Source organism: Mesoplodon mirus, assembly GCF_964341445.2.
Source record: "Mesoplodon mirus genome assembly, chromosome: 18".
Taxonomy (NCBI): Eukaryota; Metazoa; Chordata; class Mammalia; order Artiodactyla; family Ziphiidae; genus Mesoplodon; species Mesoplodon mirus.
Genome location: NC_138994.1, coordinates 13,679,745 through 13,701,304, shown reverse-complemented (window position 1 = coordinate 13,701,304; position 21,560 = coordinate 13,679,745). Strand labels below are relative to the sequence as shown.

General features: G+C 61.7%; 1 protein-coding gene across 2 annotated transcripts in view; it reads right to left on the bottom strand.

Moving 5' to 3' along the window:
• The window catches only part of AATK (apoptosis associated tyrosine kinase), a gene marked incomplete at its 5' end in the record, with an annotated part of 39,079 nt that overhangs the window by 11,353 nt on the left and 6,166 nt on the right, over positions 1-21,560 (bottom strand). For both annotated transcript variants that reach the window (XM_082604212.1, XM_082604211.1), the window contains 2 exons: positions 1,836-1,983; positions 5,160-5,293. In XM_082604212.1, the coding sequence (XP_082460338.1) occupies positions 1,836-1,983; positions 5,160-5,293 (282 nt within the window). The remainder of the gene's footprint in view (positions 1-1,835; positions 1,984-5,159; positions 5,294-21,560) is intronic.

Here is a 21,560-nt window from a genome sequence, read left to right as displayed (position 1 = left end):
TCCCACGCCAACTGCCCAGAGGGCCCAGGGGACAGGCTGAGCCTGGCAGCCAGTAGACTCCAAGGTGAGGGGCTGCTCCCAGGGACTGGAAACCCTAGGGAATGTTGACCTTGATGCTGAGCAGAATTGGGGGTAAGGGGTCCCACTGGGGCCCTGAGTCCCGGGGCTCCTCCCCCTGAGGTCCAGCCTGCTGCCCCCCACCTCCAGCCTGGGGTCTCCCCAAGCAGGCTCAGCAGTCTTGACAGCGGGGCAGTGACGAAGGTGGAGCATGCTGACTGCCAGCCAACGAGAAAGGTCTCCTGGCATCTGCAGGAGGCGTGGCAGGCCGGGTCCAGGGGTTCTGGGGTCCACACCCAAGGGCCAGCACCTACAGAGCCAGGCTGGGGAGCCTGAAGGCTGGGCCATCTTCCCCCACAGTTTAGAGAGGGTAGTACTTGCTACCCAGGTTTTTAATCCTTAACCTCCAGGTGGGCTGCCCTCCCAGCATCACCCAAATCTCTCCCCCTCCCCAGAAGCAGGGTACCCTATAAAGAACAGAACAGAGCTAAAAAAGTAGAAAAAAGCATGCAATCACTGCCCCCTCCTGGATCCCTGCCCCTCCTCATCCCTAGGGACAGTCCCTTAAGCGGTGGAAGACACTGGGTCTCAAAGATTCCTTGGGGTCCCAGGCACGCACCCTGCCAGGGGCAGGTGACAGGCCCAGGCCAGGGGTACAGTGTCCCCTGGGGGGCCCCTTGCTCCGCAACAGCTCCTAGCATCCAGCACTGTCCGCACAGGCTCAGAAACTCCCATGGTCACCCAGGAAGGTTGGGGGCCTCCTATAGCAGAGACCCCACCTTCAAGATTTTATAGGGTGTTCCTTTGGGCCACTCAACAGAGGAGCCCCGGGGCCTGAAATTCCTGCCTAACTGGTGAAGTCTCCTCTAGGAGACACCTGCAGGGGGGTGGAGAGTGACAGTCATGGTGCCAGGGGGCTGGGCCCAGCCCAGTGACTTGGAGGCCCCTGGCCCATGATGAAGGCTGGGCTTCGGGGTGGGCAGCACCGTGGTCAGGACCAGCAGGGCCCAGAACACAAGCAGGTAGGGCAGGCTTACTCATCACAGACCCTGGTGCCAACAGAGCCCCCCCTGGGCCTGACACCCTTCTCAGTGCACCTGGAGGAGCTGGGGGTGGGCACAGGCCTGACCTAGGAGCTGCCAGGGAGGGGGCCTGGGGCCAGGGACCCCCCCCACCAGCCTCCAGACACAGCTGGGGGGTTCTTGCAGTGCTGAATCAGGCAGATATAGGTTCAAAGCCCAAGTTGGCCACTGACCTTTAACCTCTGGAGTGTGGGCCCTGCATCTGCCATGTGGGTTGCCAGCCTGGTGGGGGGACCACGGGATGGGGCGAGTGGGAGACATGGCAGGGAAGCCACAGGAAGAGGCCCCGCCTGCACCTGCAACCTACATGCACTGGGGGGACCCAGGCCCCTCCTTCCCCTACCCCAGGGCCCTGAGCAAAAGGCTCCACCCACAGAAGGAGCCCCAAAGAGCCCCTCCCCCCCAGTGGGTGGGCCCTGCTCCTGGGCACCAAGGAGCCCATGTTTGGGGTCCAGCATCCCAGGGACCGCAGAGAAACCCCTCCTCCCAGCACATGGGTGCCCACCCCAGGACCAGAGGGAGCGACCCCTGCCCCCTTTGCACAGTAGCCCCAGCTGGCCCAAGCCTGCTCACAGAGCCCCAGGGCCAGCAAAAGGGGGCACACACCAGCCCCTTGCCTCCCCTCCCCAGGAGCATTGACCCCCAAGCCACACCCTACGCCCACCTGGGGGCTTGCCCACCTGGGGGCTCACTCACCTGAACGCCCGGGCTGCTTGGCCATAGGCAGGGAGACCTCGGTGAGTGGCAGGACGTACACGTCGGGCCCGTTCTGAGCCGCTGCTGCGGGGGAGCCCTGTGCCGAGAAGTCGGCCGCGTACTCTTCCCCCTCGGCATTCTCAAACTCCTGGGCCAAACGGGTGACACACGCGGTGAGCTCCAGGGCTCCCCAGAAGGGGGAGGGGCAGGGGACGGGGGCAGGGCAAGAACAAGGGGTGCAGGCCAGCTCTGAAAGGCCCCTTTCTTCCCGGGGCCCTGCTCCCCCCAGCAGTCCTGCCAGCTGCCCCCTCCACCCACCTCCTCGCTCCTCAGGGCAGAGAACAGACCCCACTCCTCGGCTGCCCCCTCCGCAGGGGCACCAGCTGCCCCAGGAGGGCGGGGTTTGGTTTGTGTTGGTTGGGGAGTGGGGATTCGCCTCCCACGGGCAGAGCCTCAGGGGTGGGGGCCGTGAGCCCCAGGGCAGCCACGCCTCGTCCAGCCTCAGCCCACCCACATCCACGCCTACCAGGCTCAGGCCAGGGTGGGCAGCACCGGGCCCACACTGGCAAGGGGTTGGGGGGGGGCGCTGAAGGCCAGCTGCCCCTGCCCATCCAGAGTCAGCCCTCCACACCTCTCAGCCACCCCACCTCCCAGCAGCCTTCGCCCTGGGCGGGGGTACCCCATGGTCAGTGGCTTCAGGGTCGTGGCTGGGGAATCCAGGACAGGGGCTCCATCATCCCACCCACCCTGACCCAGTGGACAAGCAACTAAGTGCCCCTGCTCCTCCCGGACAAGGGGCATTCCTGAGAGCCCACCCCCAGCTTCACCCCCAGGCAGGTGGTAGCTGGCAGCACCACCTACCGCGGCCATCTGCCTGCAGGGCCCCTGGACTTCGACCCAGGAGGGCGGGCGTCTGTCTGCTCCCCGGGCTCCTTAAGAGCCTGGCCCTGGGCACCGGGCTGGGCCCCACCTGGCCCGGCTATTTTGAACTTCAGCTGCCCCTTCGCCTGTCTGAGGAAGCCCCCTCACATTCCTGAGCCACGGCCAAGTCTCCCAGGAGCCCTGGGCCACAAGCAGAACCACAGTACTAGCACCACGGGCCTGCCTGACCAGGACAGACCGCTGCCAGGTGGAGAAACAGAGGCCGAGGGTCGAGGGACTTCCAAGCAGCTGCAGCGGGGCCGCCCCTGTGGCCAGGCGGCTGGACAGGGAGCCGCAAGGCCTAGGTTCCCGCCCGGCGCTGTGACCCGAGGACCCTCCTTTCTCCGGGCCTCAATTTCCTCAGCTGCAACAGGGAGGCTGAGAGCCCCCTGGGGTGTCCCTGCGGGCTGGTCCCGGCCTGTACCCAGAGATGACAGAGCCACTGGGGACAAGGCCTGCAGGGACTCCCCCTCTCCAGGGCCCGGGAGACCACCCTTGGGCCCCAGGGCTGTCAGAACCAACCCCCTCGCCCTGTAATCCCAGCTGCGGCTCTGCAGAGGCACAGATGCCTGCCCGCCCACCCACCCACCTACCTACCTCGGGGTCTGGCCCTGGCCCCAGCCTGTTACCTGACAGTGCCACCTGGAGGCCCACCGGATGGAGCCAGCAGAGCGGGTGATCAGATAGGACAGTGTGAGCATCGCTGCCCAGCCCCTTCTCCCAGCACAGCTCCAGGTGCGAGAGCCCAGCACTGGCCCCCCAGAGCCCAGGCGGGAGCCCGCTATGCAGGCAGGCCCTCCCACTGAGGCGCACTGGTGCTGGAATGTTCCGGGCACCATGTTCCCAGGAGGTGAGGAGGGCACGGGTAGGAGGGGGCCGCACTGGCCCTTGTTTGGGGCCTTGTTCTCACAGCATCCTGAGAAGGGGCTGACATACAATAGCCTCAAGGCCCAACCCAGGCACCCCTTCCCCTCCACCCTCCCCTCCACCCTCCCTTCCCCTCCCCTTCCTTTCCCCCTCCCCTCCCTTCGCCCTTCCCATCCCATTTCCCTTCCCCCTCCCGCTTGCTTCTCTGGCCCTAGGATCCTCCAGGAAAATGCCAGCATTGCCTGGCCCAGCCCACTGTGTGCCTGCAGGCCAGGGAGACAGGGCTAGGCATGAGGATACCCAGGCAGGGGCTTGGATGCAGACCCGAGGCTTCCAGAGCCATGGCCCTGCTGCCCAGGCCCTGAGCTCCACCAGCCCACCCCTCAGAGGGCTCTGGATGGCCCTGCAGTGAAATGTGGCAAAGACACCTTTGTAAAAGGCAAGTGCCAGGCAGATGCCAGCTCCCCTGGCCCCCTCTGTGATGAGACATACCGGGGGGGAGGGGGAGGACACTGTTTCTCTAAAATGGGGGTGACCCGGCTGCAATGTGGGTCACTTAGTATGGAGATGACTGGGGTGGCGGGCCGCTGTGCTGGGCCACAGGACAGCCCCTCCCCTCTTGACCTCACCAGGCCCGGGAATCTGACCTCCAGCCAAGGGCGGGGCGGCCAAGTGGGCGGGAGAATGACCACAGGCGGTGCTATGTGCTAAGTCGGCAGAACTCAGCCCACAGGGCTGGGGGGGTGCTCTGGTTTGGCCTCTCAGTTCCCAGCTTTTTCTCCTGGTCCTCCATGCTCAGAGCTGCAGCTAAAGGTAGGGAGCAGCCATGGGCACTTCTAGGATTGGGGAACAGCGCCCCAGGGGATGCCCCTCGGCCACCATCCTTAGGAGGGCACCTCAGCCCTGGAATCCAGCCCAGGATGACCCCAGGAGCTTAGCCCTGCCAGGGCGGTCAGAGAGAAGGCGGGCCCAGCGTCTAGCTGATGCTCCATAAACAGTAATGATTACTCCTGCTGTCCTACCGCCCTGATTCCCATGTGGCACACAATCCTTTTCTCGTGGGGCAGAAGACACCCAAAGTAAGGTGACCCCAGCCAGAGAGGTGCTTTTGATGCCGGGAAGCGTGTCTGGGCAACTTTGGTTTCCCTTTGCTGATTCGAACAAGCAGGGATTCAAGGACCCCCTGGGCATAGAGACCCCTCCCACAGCGGCTCAGGAGCCCCCGTAGCCCCCTTGAGGCCCATCCTCACCGTCCCGGGGTGCACCGCACACAGAGGCCTGACCCTGAGCTGCGACATGACAGCGTGAGGCAGTGCCCCCCCCACAGGGGGACCCAAAATGGGGGAGGCAGTGGGAGGGGTCCCTGACAGCCCCTAGGCCTCTCCCATCGGCCTCCCCCAGAGGAGGGGCTGTGGGGTCCTGGCCTCTATGGTCCCCAGAGGGCCCTAGGAGGGAAGGAAGCCCAGTGCCGAGTGGACACCAGAGGGCCAGCCCTCAGGATCTCGTCCACAGCCTCCCCCGACCCCCAGCCCTCACCTTGAACCCGATGCCGCCCTTCTTACAGCACAGGCAGGCCAGCATGAGGGCGATGACGGTGAAGAGCCCGGAGAAGGACACGGCCACCACAGACAGGGAGGACGACCAGGAGAGCTCGCTGAGCGGGGCGCCGTCTGCCGAGGGAGAGAGCAGTTACAGGGCAGCTCTGCGAGCCGGCCCCCATCTGCACCCAGCCCCCCAGGCACACTCCGGGGCCAGCCGATCCCCACACCGGGCTCCGAGGCCCCCCGATTCATTGCGATCTGAGCCTCAGCACCTTTACCTTTGCTCCAAGACCCCACACTCAGAGGCACAGCCGCCGGGCCCAGGGCTGGTGGACACACGGGGTGGCCACAGTGGCCCAAGCCTGCAGTCCATGGCCGGCCCCTGGGTGCCACACTGGCCTTGCCAAGGTACAAGGGGCTGGCAGAGCTGGCGAGGCCTGCTCAGCTCCCACTTCTGGGGGTTCGTGGACATCCCTCATGAGCTCAGGGTCTTGGGGCTATGGGGACCCTCTCCCACGTCTCTCTCAGACTGGCCAGCCCACTCACCCCTCTGGAGTGGGCCCTGGGGGCTGTCATCGTTGCCATAGCTATGGCATGGCACTGGTAAAGGCTGTGAGACCCGGGATGGGGGCTGCTGGGAGGCGGACCAGGGCCCCACTAAGTGGGAGAGATTGAGGACCTGGCTGCTGGCCACTGGCCACATGCCAGGCTCCAGGCAGCTGGGGGTCAGGGCTGGGACCTGTCCAACCTCTGAGGACAGGGATGTCACCATCCCCAAGAAGGTCAGGCAGCAGAGTTCCTCCATGCAGCCTGGCGTTTCCAAGTCACCCTCTTACTGAATGCCCACCAAGGGACCCCTGGTGCTGTTTCTGTCCTGAGGACAGCAGGGTGCCCCCTTCTGCAGCACCTGGTCCATGTGAGCCCCTCATGGCTCACCCTCACCAGATGGGGAAACTGTGGTGCCCAGGACAGCACAACATGGCCCTCCAACACACAAGCATGGCCCCCAAATTAGGGCTCCAAGCTGCCCCCACTCCCCCGCTGAGCGAGGGCTTTGGGGAAGCTTGGCCCATCTGGTGCCCGCAGGACAGTGTGGTGGGGCCAGCCGGGGTCCCCTAAACGCTGGGCTGGCAGTTCCACCCCTGGCCTGCCCTCCTGTCCCATAATACTGGCTCCAGTGCACGCCCCGTTCCCGAGGACTTTCTTTCTGCCCGTCCTCCCTTCGGCCCCTGGAGGTTTCCTGCCTGTCCCCAGCTCCTCTGCCCACTGAGCACCCCAGCCCCCCAGCTCCCAATGGCTGATTCCTCAGGACCCCATCATCCCACCCAGCACACCTGCCATCACTGGTCCCTCAGGTCAGAGCAGGTCTCAGCAGCGCCTCACCGGGTCCTAGCTGGCACTGAGGTGGCTGCCATGCCTGTCTCCACCGGACAGGAGGAAATGGAGGCTCATCGAGGGTGAGAAGCCTGCCGAGGTGCACAGCTGACCTCTGACTGATCTGCTTCTGCTCCCGGGCATTCTGCGCCCACATGGGAAGCCAGAGCTGCCAGTTAATGGGGTATCTAGGAAGACTTCCTGGAGGCAGTGTGAGCCCAAGAGGCTGGAACAATGGTAAGTGCGGCCTGGACTCCTGCTCAAGTCTCCGAGCTCATTCCAGATACCCACATACAGGGAAGAGAGGCGAGGCTGAGGGCCCAGGAGGGCAGGGTCACCATGGCAGGGGAAACCAGCTCAGCCTACCCTTGGAAGAGAACTTTGGCTGTATTCCCCAGTCCCGTGGGGCTGTGAAAAGATACTTTCACAGGGGCCTCCACAGGCCGGGTGGGGGGGCCCACCCACTATGTAAGCATCACCCCTCCCACCTGGGCTCTCCCACCCAAATAGCGTGTACTCACAGGGTGCTGAGCAGCGCTGGCTGCCGCACCCCAGGAAGCCATGAAAGCCCCTAAGGATGTGCTGTTGCCACGGCAACCCATGGGCGTTCAGCAGGCTCCCCTCCCGCCACCTTTGCCTGCACGCGCACTCCTGCATCTCCATCTCCTGGATGGTCCCAGGGCCTGGAAGAAGGCAGCAGGCACCAGGCCCATCACTCACCTGCCCCTCTGAGCTGCACAGGCTGCTGTCGGGCAAGACAGCCTCAGGTGACCCAGCCCCAGCCTCCGCCCTCAGCCTCCTTGATGCTAGTCCCGGGGTGCGGCCCTCCTGTGAGTTCCCTCCCAACCCCCTGGCAGGCCCTGGTCACAGAACTGGGCTGAGGATGGGTGGTCATTCAGCATGATGTGCTTGACTCAGCAGCAGAGGAAGGTGGCAGGTGGGGCCCTGAGTGGGCCTCTCCCACCATCCAATGCCCACATCCCTGAAGGTGGATCTGCAGGGATAGGGAGAAGACCAAACAGATGGGCAGAGCCAGAAGTGGCTCTGAGAGGCTGTGGACTTGAATTTTCAAATCTACAAAACATGTCAGTTTCTGGAGCCCCACCAATGCTGGAACAGTTGAAACCCTGCCCCCCTCCCTGAGACTACAGCAGGTGACAGGAGTGTCACCCTCAGAACCACTCTGCAGATGAGGACACTGAGGTCCATGTCAGAGGCTAGGAGACTGCTCTCGGTCCCCAGGGAGCCCATGCCCTGTCCTCCACAGTCAGAGGATGATCCTGGTGGGAGAAGGAGGGTTCCAACAGCCCCTCAGTGTCAGATGGACCTGTCCCCTCCAGTGTCACCCCCAGATCCCAAGGCCGCACAGGGGCCGCTCACCCCCTACCCACACATAGACATCACTCGCTCAAGTCCTGCACCCTGGCCGCCCCCAGGAGGGAGGCACCAACGCCCTCAGCACCTCCAGCTCTGGCTCCCGGAGCCCTTCTCTGAGCCCGCAGGCCGGCGCCTACAGCCTGGGCCCTACTGGCCGTGAACTCCTGAAACAGACCAGTGTCTGGCAGAGACACTTGTTGTATCAACACAGCATGAAGGAACACACACACAGGGGCATACACACTATGCATGTACACACACATACCCTCTCTTTCAGTCCCCCGACAAACCTGCTCATGAGGTATCATCGTGCCCACTTTAGAGGTAAGAAAATTGAGCCTCGAGGAAGTCATGGATGCACCCAAACACGGACAGGGCTGGTGCCTGGGGGCCTGGGTAGACCCACTCCTGACTCCTGGCTCCCGGCTCCTCCACCACCCACCAAAGATGCCTACAGGGAAGGTCCTGCTCGTGCCCTTAGGATCGGCACCCACTAACAGTCTGGGAGGCCCATATGGGGTCCCATTCACACCCCACCTCTTCCCAGAGTGCAAGAGGGGTCAGCACTTCATTTCATTCTTGTGACAACCTCAGTGAGAGGTGTGACAGCCCAGGGATGCTCTCTGTGTCAAGGGCTAGAGGAACACCCCGGGCCTGGAAACACCAATAAGCCTGCGTTGACTGACGGAGGAAAGAGAACGGCACCAGGACCACAAAGGGCGCAGAGGCCCATCAGGTTAGACGCTGGGGCAGTGGGGCCACAAGGAGGGGACAGAGCAGCCTCAGGTAGGTGTTTGGGTCTTCAGAGCAAAGAAGCCACATACTGGAGCCAGGACAGGACGGGGAAGAGCCGGAGGTGCCTGCGGCAGGTGGCGGTGCCTGCACGACCCCAGCGCATGGACACCTGGCACACCTATAGCGCACAGACAGGCACTGACCTGTGTGTCTGTGCTCGTGCACCTGCACACACATCCTTCCATGCTCTGTACACTGAGGGGGCCTGGCAGCGGCAACCCCGAAACCATCCCCCCAGTGCCAGGCCACTCACACACCAGAACGACACCACGAGTGCCCAGGAAGACAGAAGTTGCAAATGGCTTTGTTATTTGTTTCAGAAATGAAAAACCCATTCAAACAAACCTCAAGCCGTTCAACTCTGCAGCAGAAAGCATCCAGCCACAGCTTTGCTCCCAAACTCCGAGCCCTTCACCTCGCTGTGGCCATTCACCCTAGCGTGACTGTCAGCCCCATGCGAGCCCAGCACGGGGAGCACGGGAAGGCCCACTTCCAACCAGACCCCAAGCCCAGATGCCTGCCGCTCTACCCTTGGCCTGGGGACAACTACACGGCCCGCGAGAGGGCAGGCCCGCGAGAGGGCAGGCCAGCTGGGTCCTGGCTCTTGCAGAGCCCACTTGAGTTGTGACCACAGCGACACAGGGGCAGCTTGGCAGTGAGACATAGGTCGGTGGTGTGTGTGTGTGTGGGGGGGTCCTCACCGCCCACCAGGTGGCACTCTCTGGCCGTTTTATGTCCAAGGGTTCAGCGGGGAGAGCCTTCCTGAAGACACTGGGCAGGTGAGAAAGGATCAGAACACCAGCCCCTAGACATGGCCATGAAGCCCAGCACACACATCACCGTGCCAGCCCCCTTCTGTAACTATGAGGGGCTCCAGGACTGAAGCCAAGGTCTGGGGGCTGCAGGGCTGGGTACCAGGCACCAGGACCCTGGATGTGGGGAACAAATGCCCTGCTTGTGCGGCTGGTGGCTGGCTCAGATGGGTGCATGCCGCCCGGGGGTCCAAGCTTGGGGCTACTGCACTTGGGACCCACCAGCTTCCTGGCACATGGCCTCAGCTAACACCCTGTGAAAGGAAGGTCCCCTGAGGCACTCCCTGCTGGCTGGCCGTGCCTGGCCTGGGCCCCACTCGGGGAACCCTAAGCCTCCACGGGTGTTTCTGTCCACCCAATGCCTCCGGGACCCCTTTCTTCAGCACTATCACCAGAGGTTCCACCCCTGCCCCCAGACCCTGCTGCCAAAGCAGAAGGGAAGGCCAGACCCTCATGGCACCCACAGCTACTGCCCAGCCCCACAGAGCACAGTGGCCGCGCATGGACAGGCACCGCCTCGGAGGGCCCTGGCGGGGGCAGCAGCTCCCAGGTCAGAACATAGTCAAGGGCCGCAGGCTGGGCTGCCCAGTGCAGCTCCAGGAAGGGAGGGTGCTGGGGCCAGAGGTGAGAGGAGCCTGCTAAGCAGAGGAAGACCAACCCCCTGCCAAGAAGCCTCCCTTGCACTCTGGGGCACTCGACCACTGTGGGACCTGGCCCCGTGGTCCTCCCCACAGGAGATGGACACCTGGCGTGCCTGTATACCCTCAGTGGGCAAGTGCTGGCACCAATCTCTGTGACCATGTGCCAGTATCAGGGGGCTCCTGGTCGTGGTGGGAAGAAGCTACCTGCTTACCCTCCCCAGGCTGGGCTGGGGCAGCTCCAGGCTGGGCTGGGAGAGGGCTCAGGGCCTCGGTGGGCTGGACGCTCCATCACTCACCAGCTGTGGGGCCCTGAGCCTCAGCTACCCCATCTGGAAACGGGGCCACCCCACACGGAGTGTGCAACAGAGGAACACCAACCCAAGATGTCAGCTAGGCCTGGCACACGCCACAGACCCCCTACCACAAGACCCCACCCCCCGCCCTTTCCCACTTCAGTTCAGCCCCGGGTAAGGGGTGAAGGGTGGGCCAAAAAGTGCTCCAGGCCTCCTGCTGGCTGAGCAGAGGGCGAGGAGAGGAGGAACAGGGGCAGAGGCCGGTCCCGCAGCAAGGCCACAGGGTGGCCGCTCACCACCTGCTCCTCTCTGCCCCTCGTACTCCTGCCCAGAGGGCCCGCCAAGATTATAAAATAACCCGCAGACCCAGGTGAAGCCCAGACCACCGGGAGTCACCTGGGAGCGGCCAAGGGTGGCCCTGCAGCCCGAGCCCTTGGATGTACCCCATTCAGTGAGCCCCCCGCCCCTGCACTTGCTCACCTCCAGGCAGGAAACGTAGTCCCGGCAGGAACCCAGATCCCAGAGCCCCTTCAGGCCCCACTTCACCAATCTCCGTCCAGCTGGGATGGGGGAGGGATGGCCCACCACACACAGGGCAGGGCAGGCAGAACTGCTGAGTGCTGGGAAGTTCTCTCTTAGGGTCCATTTCATCATCCAGGTCTGCCCTGCGGCTGTGCAGACCTCCTCCCGGCCTCCAAGCCTGGGGGCATCAAGGTGGGGGCAGGGCACTCATGGGGTGTGGCCTCCATGGGGTGGGGTGCGGCTCCCACTGCTTCAGCTCACACCTGCCTCCTTCTGAACTCTGGGCCCTGCCTTCCAGGGTCTCCAGGGTCTGCTCACTCCTCATGTGTCCCGTGTGCCCCACAGCGGGGTGAGCTCCTCAGTCCCTGGAGCCTCGTCCCGGACCTCCAGCAGCTTGCGTCCCCGGAGCCGCTCTGCAAGCTTCCTCCGTGCGAGCCGCCCTGGGCGGGGTCAGGTAGCCTCAATATGAGCTGCTTTAAGCAGAGGCAGGTGGCCCCCATCAGAGGCTCCTTAAGTAGGGTCAGGTGACCCCCATCAGAGCCTCCTTAAGCAGGGGCAGGTGGCCAGAATGGTCCTTCACGGGGAGGGGGATGGGTAGCATCTCAGCCACGGGCTAGGTTCCTGCCAAGTGACCGTGGACGTCGGCACACAGCCCTCCACCATTGTAGGGCTCACTCCCCAAGGCCCCTTTCACCTTGGGGGGCACCCACAACCGGGGGCACCCACAGCCAGGGTCACCTGGCAGGCACAGAGCCTGCCTGTCTTCACCCAAACAAAGGGCTGGGGTGAGGAAGTTACAGACAGGAGCCTGGGCCCCCCCGCCAGGACCCCTCCCTGCCCTTCCTCAGTGCCCCATGCCCGCTCTGTGGGCAGAACTGGGGCCAGGGAGCCAGGACACTGGGAACAGGGTGGCGACATCACAGGGAGAAGCAGTGCCTGTGGGTGGCCGAGAGCACACAGGGCAAACCCTGGGCCCACACCCCTCAAGGGGCCACACAAGCCTACGCGGCTGGAAGAGGCAGGGGCTGGGCCAGGGATTCTGGAAGGAAACCTCACGGGGTGGGGGTGGGGGGTCCCTTGGGGGGTGCTCCCTGAGAGCAGCAGACAGCCCACCCCCACCTCCACCAGCAGGGGTCACGTTTCAGGCGTAAGAGGAGCTCTTTTTTGTTGTGATTAACGCTCTACTTTAATCAGATGAAATCACACAGGAAAGGACTGAGAGTCCAGCTCCCTTATGTGAAAACGCAGGTTGTAAAAGCCGACATGGTCATACGATACAAACACCTGTTAACCATCAACCATCACAACAAAGGGGGCGTGTGCGGAGCCAAGAGGCGCCTGTTCCATCTTCCCGCCCGAAGTTCAGTGACACCCAGGGGTCTTCACACCCCAGGGTAACAAATGCTCAGCAGCTCACCTCTGACACCCACTAGCCCCTACAACACCCCAAAACCCGCGCAGCGTCCAAGCCGGAGCAGCAGGTAGACCAGAACCACCTGCCTTCCTGGCCGCTCCTCTGTCTGAGGTCCCGCCTCTGCGGCGCCCTCCTGTGGGGATGACTGATGGTGGACCCTGTTTCGTTAGATACTTCCTAAAATAATAATTCTATCCACTGCAGAAGCAACAGAGAAAAAAAGACAGAGACGACCAGCTCCCCCCACCGACCCAGCAGGTCTATGGCCTCCATAGGCCCAATTCTGCTGCTTGAACGGGACCCTGCCTTCCTCGCCAGCCCGGTGGCCTGAGCACTGCTGGGCAAGGCCCAGCCATTTCCAAGGAGGCACGGCGTTCTGTAAAACTGCATGGCCACGTTTAGGAATAGTAACTCACGCTTACTGGGCACCTGTTGTGTCCCGAGGGTCTCCCGTGGATGCTTTCTCTGCCAGGAGGGGCCACTTTCCAGTTCATGTTGAGCAAACAGAGCCCGCCCCCACCCCCAGCCTCACGGGTCAGATCTCACCCCTACCACCCAGCTTCCCGCCTGGAACCACCCTTCTCTGGCCCCACCCCACCTCCACTAGGCCAGGCACGTGTGGGGGTCTGACTGCAGGCCATTTCAGGGTGACAGCCCCCCACACAGCTGCAGCCAGGCACCGTCTCCCAAGGCAGGGACACCAGGTCCACCAATGGGTCCCCACCCCTCCTTTCCCCCCTCCCTTCCTCCCCCTTCTCCCTTCCTGCTTTTCCTGCTTCGTTTTCAAGTTCAACGCATTCTTTGAGGATTCCCCCCTCCCACATCTTCTCTGTTGTCCCCCAGATCACCTCAGGGACCTGCAACTGGGGTAGGGAACCCAAGGGAGACAGGTGGGCCAGAAGACCCTCCTTCCAGACCCCATAGGGCTAGAGTCCCATGTCCCCAAGCCCTCTTTGCCTCCTGGACATCCCACAGTCCCCCGTAAAACCTGCCAGGTGCTGGCTCTGGGACACTGCCTCCACCCTGTCCCCCGAGTACACGACTGTAACACCCGCCACGTGACAGGCCCTATCCAGTGCTCCAGGACCAGCCCGATCCCGCTGGGAGGCCGGGTGAGCAGGGGGCAGGAGTGGGGTCCAGCGTCAGGGTCTGGGCACGAGCCACACCACCTATGGCCCTCAGTGGATGGACACGGAAGGGGAGGGGGGAGGGATGCTGGTTTAAGCTGGGGTGGAGCCTGCAGGGCCAGGACCTGGGTGTCCCTTGGGGACGGATTCCCTCCATGGCCCACTCTGGAGGTCTCAGGGCCCTTCACAAGGGGCTCCTGTTTTGGGGGTCCTGGCCCTGCAGGTGACACTGGAGGGGTGACACGGATCCTGTGCTCCCAAAGGGGGTGGACATCGGTACCCAGCAGATCCCTCTGGTGAACCACCCTCGGTGCTGGTGCTCTCTGGTCCTGGCCTCGGTCCGTCTCCAGGGAGGGCTCCAAGGGGCTGGCGGGAGGAGGGGGATGGACCATTTGTGGGGGGAGCTGTGAGGAGGGGAGGGAGCAGTTCTGGACAGAACCAGGTGCCAGGCCAGGCTTCTTGTAAAAGGAATGACTTGTTCCACCAATGAGAGGGGGTGAGGTCAGGTGAGTGGTGTCCATCAGGGGGCTGTCACACGACTTGGGTCACCCCACCTCCCTCATCCCCTCCCAGGCACCCATCAACAAGACCCATGGCCTTGTAGTGGATGAAGCTCTAAATAAGAGAAACTAGAAAAGGTGCAGAGAGAGGGATCTTGCCTTTCTAACTCTTAACATGCCCAAAAGCTACAATCATTAAAACCATATGGTTTTGCGGCAGAGATGGGCCAACAGGTGAAGAGCGAGATCACAGCCCAGAGCCAGGCCTGGCCTCAAAGGAAGACCCCGCACAGAATGCCCGGCCCCTGTGGTCTTGCCTCAGACCACACACCGGAATAACTTCAGATTGACATCAGTGAGTCAAATTATAGCATCTGAGAAGAAAATAGATAAATATCAGGCTTCTCAATGGAGAGGGGGTTTTAAGCTAAAAGCAATGGATCAATGGGTTTGGCCACATAGAAACGTATGTTCCATAAAAGCCCCAAATTAAAAGGAAACAACAAACCAGGACGAATGATTGACAGAAAATTTGTCAAGGACTGATGTGACTACTTTTGGGGGCACACAATCAGCAAAAACAAAAAAAATACATTATGACCCCAAAACAGAAACAAGCAAACAACACACAGTCAGCCCACAAACAAGGAAATACAATTTGACTAGCCCACAGGAAAATGTGCAGCCCCGTCCATAATAAAAGAAACGAAATGTCACACCCGATGTCAGCTTCTCGACCACGTGAATTCTTAGAAGCTGGTGTCTGGCTGAAGCCCACACACCAGGACCAGCTGCCCAGGCGCTCTGGTGGGCGTAAGTTGGAGCAGCCTCTGGAAAGCGATTTGGAGATGCGCACGCAGGGCCTGGGAGGCCCGCCAACTCCCAGGCCTAGTGATTCCTGGTCTGGGAATTTAAACGAGAGAGCAGCCTGGATGGCACACAAATCCAGACTAAAAACAAAGGAAGGAGCAAGTTAATGTCACAGGCAGGAATCGCTTCACAGAGATGTTCCCTGCAGTGGTGTTTATAAGAGTAAAAAACAGCCTAAATAGTTACAATAAAAGGATTCCGTAAAAACAATAGTATATTGTCAAAAGAAGCCATAGAGAGTGAATTTAAGAAGGTGTTTTAAATAAATGAGGAAATATCAACTTTATGCTAATTTTAAAAAGTGGATATACAAGGGAACGGTTGGGCTCAAAGCAAATGCTTGTTATTTGAGTACGGAGTCAAGGGTTCATGGGGTCTCCCAAATATATATACTTCATGAATTTTGACATATCTGTACACCAAACCCATCAAACCCAACATGCACAGTTTATTCTATTTCTATTATGCCTCAGTAAATCTGAGAACAAGAGGCAGGACATAGAATTGTTTATAAATCCTGATCACAACCATGTTAAAAAAAAAAAAAACTAACTGGAAGAAAATATCTCAAAATGTGAACAGTGATTGTCTTGGGTGGTAGAATTCTGGGTAGTTAATACCTTCTCGCTGTCTGCAGTTTTCATATTTTCTACAATAAGCATGTACTATGTCTACAATCAGATATATATAATTTTATTTAATATTTTATTTAATTATCACCCACGCCTAACCCCGTCCCTCTTGTCTTTAAAGACCCCCACGGTTTCACCATAAACAGAATGGAGCCCAGATCCTGTCCTGGCGTCACAGGGTCCTGGGTCTCCACAGGTCTCTGTCTGCCCCACACCCCACACTCAAACCCCACCTGGGGGAGCCACATGGCTGGAGGTCAGTAAGGTTTCCCCAGGGAAACAATGGGGACACAGAGGTGGAAGGTGGAGGTGGCCTGGATCGGCCAAGAGAAGGATCAGTGATTCCAGCCATCCTCAGGTCAGTGGACCCACTCTGAGGGGCTCTGTCTTTGGCCACATCTGGCGGCCAGAGTGCAGGAAGGACAGCAGGCTGTGCCTCATTCTGGGTCCCGGGGTGGCCCCTGCACCCTCCACCTCCTCAGCCGCCCCCTTCACTGTCCTGGGCTAGAGGCCATCCTCCTCCCAAGTGGACCCAAGCTTGGCCTACATCCCCTCCTGACCCCATCAGGGCCCCAGCTCCTACCCTGGTCCCCAGCTTCTTCTGGGGCCCCAGACCCCGATATCCACCTGGCCCTGGCCTTTCCCTTGGGTGTCCTGGAGCATCTCAAACCAAACCAAGCATGGAGTCCACGTCCCCCTCAAGGCAAACCCGCTCCCTGGGTCCCTCCCACCCCCTCCCCAAGTGGGAGGCCCCAACTGTCTCTGGATTGCTCATGCCCCCTCCCCACGTCCAGCCCTGCTGAGGACACTGAGCTCCACCCCATGGCCCAGACCCTGCCCAACCTCCTCGGGGGTCTGTGGTTTCCCGGAGGTTCCTCACCCGGGACTGAAGCCATCTTCCAAAAGCGCCACCCACGAGCCCCCTCCGAGCCCTCTACCTGCCTGCCTGCCCACTGCTGGCCATTCCCCCACTGCGCCTTCATCCTCACTGGCCCCTCGGCCTGGCCCCGTCCCAACATCCCCAGGAGCCTGAGACACACGGCACTCAGGAAGCATTTCCAGTCATCCCCCTCCAGCCTCAAGGCCCAGTGCCTCGGTCTCCCAGTCTGCTGGGAGGGGCCGCATCCTGCTGCCTGGCTCAGCAGCCACTCTGAAGAATAAGTGAGCCATCTGAGCCACTAGGACGCCCATGATTTTTAAAGCAGAAAATAACCAGTGTTGTTGAGGATGTAGGAAAAAGAGGAGCCCCCGCACAGCTGGTGGAGAAGCCGTGGGCGAGTCCGAAGGCCCCTCCACGGCATTGCATGGTCCATCCCTATGGAGTGTCCAGAACAGGCGGGTCCAGGGGACAGAGGCCGGGAGGGGTACTGTAGTGGCACAGGGCTTTTTTTGGGGGTGATGAAAAGCCTCTGGAACTAGAGAGGTGGTAGCCACACAACACTGTGAATGTACTAAATGCCACTGACCCGTACACTTTAAAGGGGTTAAATTCACGTTATATGAATTTCACCTCAGTTTAAAAAGATGTTAAGCAAGTGGTCTGACACCCGTGGAGACCGAGTCAGGGGTGTGCCAACGGCTCACTGCTCCCCCCAAGAGCCCCTTTCCGATCTGCACCAGACGCCCATAGCCTCATCCTTCACCCACTCCCTTGGGGCGCTGCCCAAACCCTCCTGGAACAAAGGCCACTTCCACAATAGTGAGGGTCCTGGGCGACCCCCCATCGCAGCCAGACACCACGGGGAGCCCACTCCTCGACCAGCATCTCTGCCGGGGGCTGGGGGCTCCGAGGCCAGAGCACCAACTGACTCCCTGCTACAGCCCCGTCTGGCCCTTGAAGTTCACTGGATGTCCCATCCTAATGTAGGAAGTCAGGTGGAGCACGGCCCCACCCCTGCTACTCAGGACAACACACAGGCCAGGACCCCATCCACTCGTCCACCTTGTGCCCACCTACCACCAGGGCCCAGCACCCTTCCTGGCCCCCAACTTGTTCCCCTGTGGAAGGAGGGGAGGTCTCAGATCCCCCCTGTGGCCGAGTAGCCTTGAATACCCCCACAGGGTCATCCGCCCCAAGTACAGCCAGAACTGCTGTTCTGGGCGCCTGGCACCCGCCTGTGTGCCCCCACCTAGTACCGCACCTAGTCCAGGGCCGGCCACAGGCTCTGAGGCCCTGAGGAGCTGCTCCCGTGGCTCACACCGAAGCCCACGGCACCACGGCACCACATGAGGAAACAGAACAGCCGGCCCAGCCCCCACTGGCCTGCAGTTCCAGTGGGGGCAACCAGGCCCTCCGAGGGCCCCTGCCCAGCCCAGGCAGTGAGCCTGGCTCCGAGCGAGACAGCCACGCCCCCTGGTATTCCCAGCGCCCCAGCCAGCCTGCCTGGTGCGGATGCAGCCGACGGGGGCTCACACCCAGGGTCACCAGCAGGCCTGGGGCGGGGCCCTGGCAGGGCATCGGAGGGCATCCTGGCACCAGTGCCTCTGCCCAACAAGCCTGCCTGGTGATGCAAACAGGATCTTGTGCAGGAAGAAGCTGTGCAACCTGGGCGGGCGTCTCTGAGTTACGAGGCCGAGGTGAGTGGACAGCACGAGGGGCAGAGCTCTGCGTGCCCAGGCCTCCAGGGGCCCATCATCTGTCCCTGCTACTCCCACCTCCCAGCCCGCAGCTGGGGCAAGTGGCAAGAGTCTGGGGCTTCCCCGGACAGAGGGCAAGTAGGAGGGGCAGTCATACCCCCATGAACCATCCGGAAGGCGGACCCAGCGCTGAGGGGCCCGTGGGGCCGAGTTTCTTGGCAAATGTTTGCCCAAAGGCCCAGACATGGAAGTTCCCCCGGAGAGGAACAGAATCCTCTCGGCGGAGGAAGGGAAGCAGGTCACTGGACTTGTGTGGCGCCTCCCAGGCAGGACCCAGGCCCACCCCATCCATATCCTCACTCCTCCCCCAAATCTCTGAGGTCAAGTAGAGAAATGAAAGGACGCTGGCGACTGAAATCAGAGCCCTGATTGCTCGGACGCATGGGTCGCTTGGGCCCTGGCACACCCGCCTCCCCATGGGCCTCCCAGGATGAAGGCCGCAGCTGCAGGATGCCCCCATCCCAAGAGCTGGCGCTGGGTGGGGGCAGTCACGGACGGCTCTCAGTCCCAGCCCGCCACCCCCACCAGGCTCACACTGACCACCTCAGAACACAGCTCTGGGCAGGGGTGCAGCAACCCCACCTCCGCAGCCACCCAGGCTCCACCCCAGCAGGTGAGAGGGGCTGGAGACACGTCTGCGTGGGGAGGCTGCGCCCCACTGACCCCACCCCAGAACCTTCCAAACCTCTCCAGCTGCAGTCTGGATGTCCTAATGTACAGAGACAGGTGTGGATGCCACCTGCGGCGTGGAGTACAGACAGCGTTGGGGCCGCATGGGGCCTGAGGACAGCACTGGGGGAAAGGGGCGGGCAAGCAGGCATCCCGGACAGTCTCACACCCCAAGGACTGAGGGGAGGGCTGGAAGGTGGAGGGCGCTGCCTCCGGAGGAGGGAAGCTCAAGTGTCCGGCGGCTAAGTGGCCGCAGCCATTCTGCCGGCTTAAGTGTAGACCCGGCAAAGTCCAAGGACACACAAACAAGCAGCTGGGAGGCCCCCCCCAAGGCCCCCACGGACACACAGGTCACGGCAGCCGCCTACACAGGAGGGTTCTTTCCCCGACCCCAGACCGCAGCCCCTTGGCAGGTGGCTGGACGGTCGGTGTGGTCGGAGGGGGGTGTCAGCCCCCCGCCTGCCGTCCACAGGGGGTCAGGAACTATACCATCACCCAGAGCCTAAGAGGGGAGCCCGAGGGCTCTCACTGCCCAGCGGCAGGGGAGAGCCGGGGGCCTGGGCCTCCCCCTGGAGAACCAGAGAGGGGACACACTCACACACACGTCCTCACACAGGTGCACTCATATGTTTACACGTGTGCTCACCCACTCCCACACACACACTCCCCCCACATCCTCACCCGCACTCAGACCCCTGCACACATGCTCACACTCACACACTCCCAGCACACACATCACACCCACCCATGTGCACGCACTCTCACACCTCTCACGCCAGGAGACATGCTCTCATACGCACTTCCAGAAGCACATGCTGGCAGTATGGGTTTGGAAACCCAGCCCGGTCCCCCTTGGGCCAGGACCAGCGCTGGACATAAACATAGTCGCCGTGCGGAGCAGCAACAGAAGCAAGTGCCACGAGCTCAGCACCAATGAGTGACATCCCTTCTGCTGGCGTGTGACAAGGCCAGCCTGGTCGCCACCAACAGAGGCCCCTTGACTCTTTCCCAGGAGCCCCAGGACCCACCCCCAAGGCTAGTCCTGGGGCAGGGTGGGCATCCAGGATGTCCTCAGCCCTGGCCCCCCAATCCCTGGTGACCGAGCAGCCCAAGGGACACAGCAGGAGTGGTTGGGTGGGGGGTAGCTGGGTGAGAACAGGGAAAAACGTGCACTACAGTACCCGTCTCTCCGTTCCCGGGGCCGCTCCCACCGACACCATCTCATCTGCACAAACGGCCTCCCACTTCGCCCCCAGCCTCCGTCTGCCAGTCCCTCCATGACTTGAACGTCCCTCGGCCCCCATTCCCTGCAGGGGCTTGAGGGTGACCCCCTCTGGAGGACGGGACCTGCCCATCCTGTTCATCTGAGGACCCTGCCCTGATACCTGCTGGGCACGGGGTCGCCCCGAGGATACTGAGCTGGATGAATGAGTCCCTCTCACAAGCATGGGCGGGGGAGCATCGGGGGAGCAGCTGTGCAGAGGCCGGAGGCAGCCAGGCTCAGACCCACCCAGGAGAAAACCTACAGATGCACGGCTAGACCCAGGAAGCACTGCAGCCAGTCAGTTTCAGACAGGACTTGCAGGGCTGCCCATCACAAGGAGGAAAAATAAAGCAGAATCCGATGCACTGGCTCCCACTCCAGCACCAGCTGCTGAGGGGCGGGAGGGCAGCCCAAGCCCAGAATTTCCTGCCATCCTGGCCTCCAAGTTTCTGCCTGGAACCCAGTGCGGGCAGAGAGTGGGGTGAGGTGGGCTGGGGAAGCACGGCAGCAGGGGCAGAGCTCAGGTCAGGTGCGGCCTCAGCCAGGGGCAGGACTGTGCAAGCCCTGGCCCCGCCCTCCCTGAACAGGCCCCACCCAGAGGCTCCCTCCAGGGCTGAGTGGCCCCAAGAGGGAGCACGACCATCCCTCTGGGTCATTCATCCCCAGGGGCCAGAAACTGCCTCTTGAGGATGCCTGCCTCACGCCAAAAGGATTCCAGGCGGCTTCCTGGGATTAACAAGCTGGCCTACACCCCCGGTTTGCTGGTAATGCTTAACAACCGGCTCTCTGGAAGAAAGAGACGGAGGAGGTTTCTGACGTGGAGGCTTTGCAGGCTCCTGGGGCGCAAATTCTCCCACCACAGCCCGTCTCAAGCCACCAACCTGACGCCACTGAGCACAGGGGTTGGGAAAGACTCGCCCCAGCGGTGCCTGCATACGCCGCCCCAGACCAGTGAGACGGCTGAGATGCGAAAGCACCAGCCCTGATGCGTACCTCTGACCAAGGGCTCAGTTCCAGAACATATAAATAATACCCACAGCCGGGCAGGCCTGGCTCACACGGGGAATCCCAGAAGACGACTTCAAATGGCCAACAAGCCCCCAGAAAGGCACCCAAGGCGTCAGGCAGCGGAAAAGGCGAGTCACGCTGCGCCACTGCAGGAGCAGGGCCTCGATGCTGAGTGCTGGGCAGGGGCCTGCGTGTCGTGGCCCAGCCCTCAGCATCCACGAAAGCTGCCCCCAGACCCAGGCCCCCTCCCTATGTTCCCGTGATAGAAAACGGAGGGCCCATGCAGAGAGACCCAGACAACCCTGAGCTGCACGCCTGCAGGTAGGAAACGTCCAGACAGGCGATCTCCAGAGACAGGAAGCACGTGAGAGGCTGCCGGTGGGTGTGCAGCTTTCACGAGGGGGACAAAAGTGTTCTGAAATAGTGGTGATGGCTGCACACTTCTGTACATACAGCAAAAA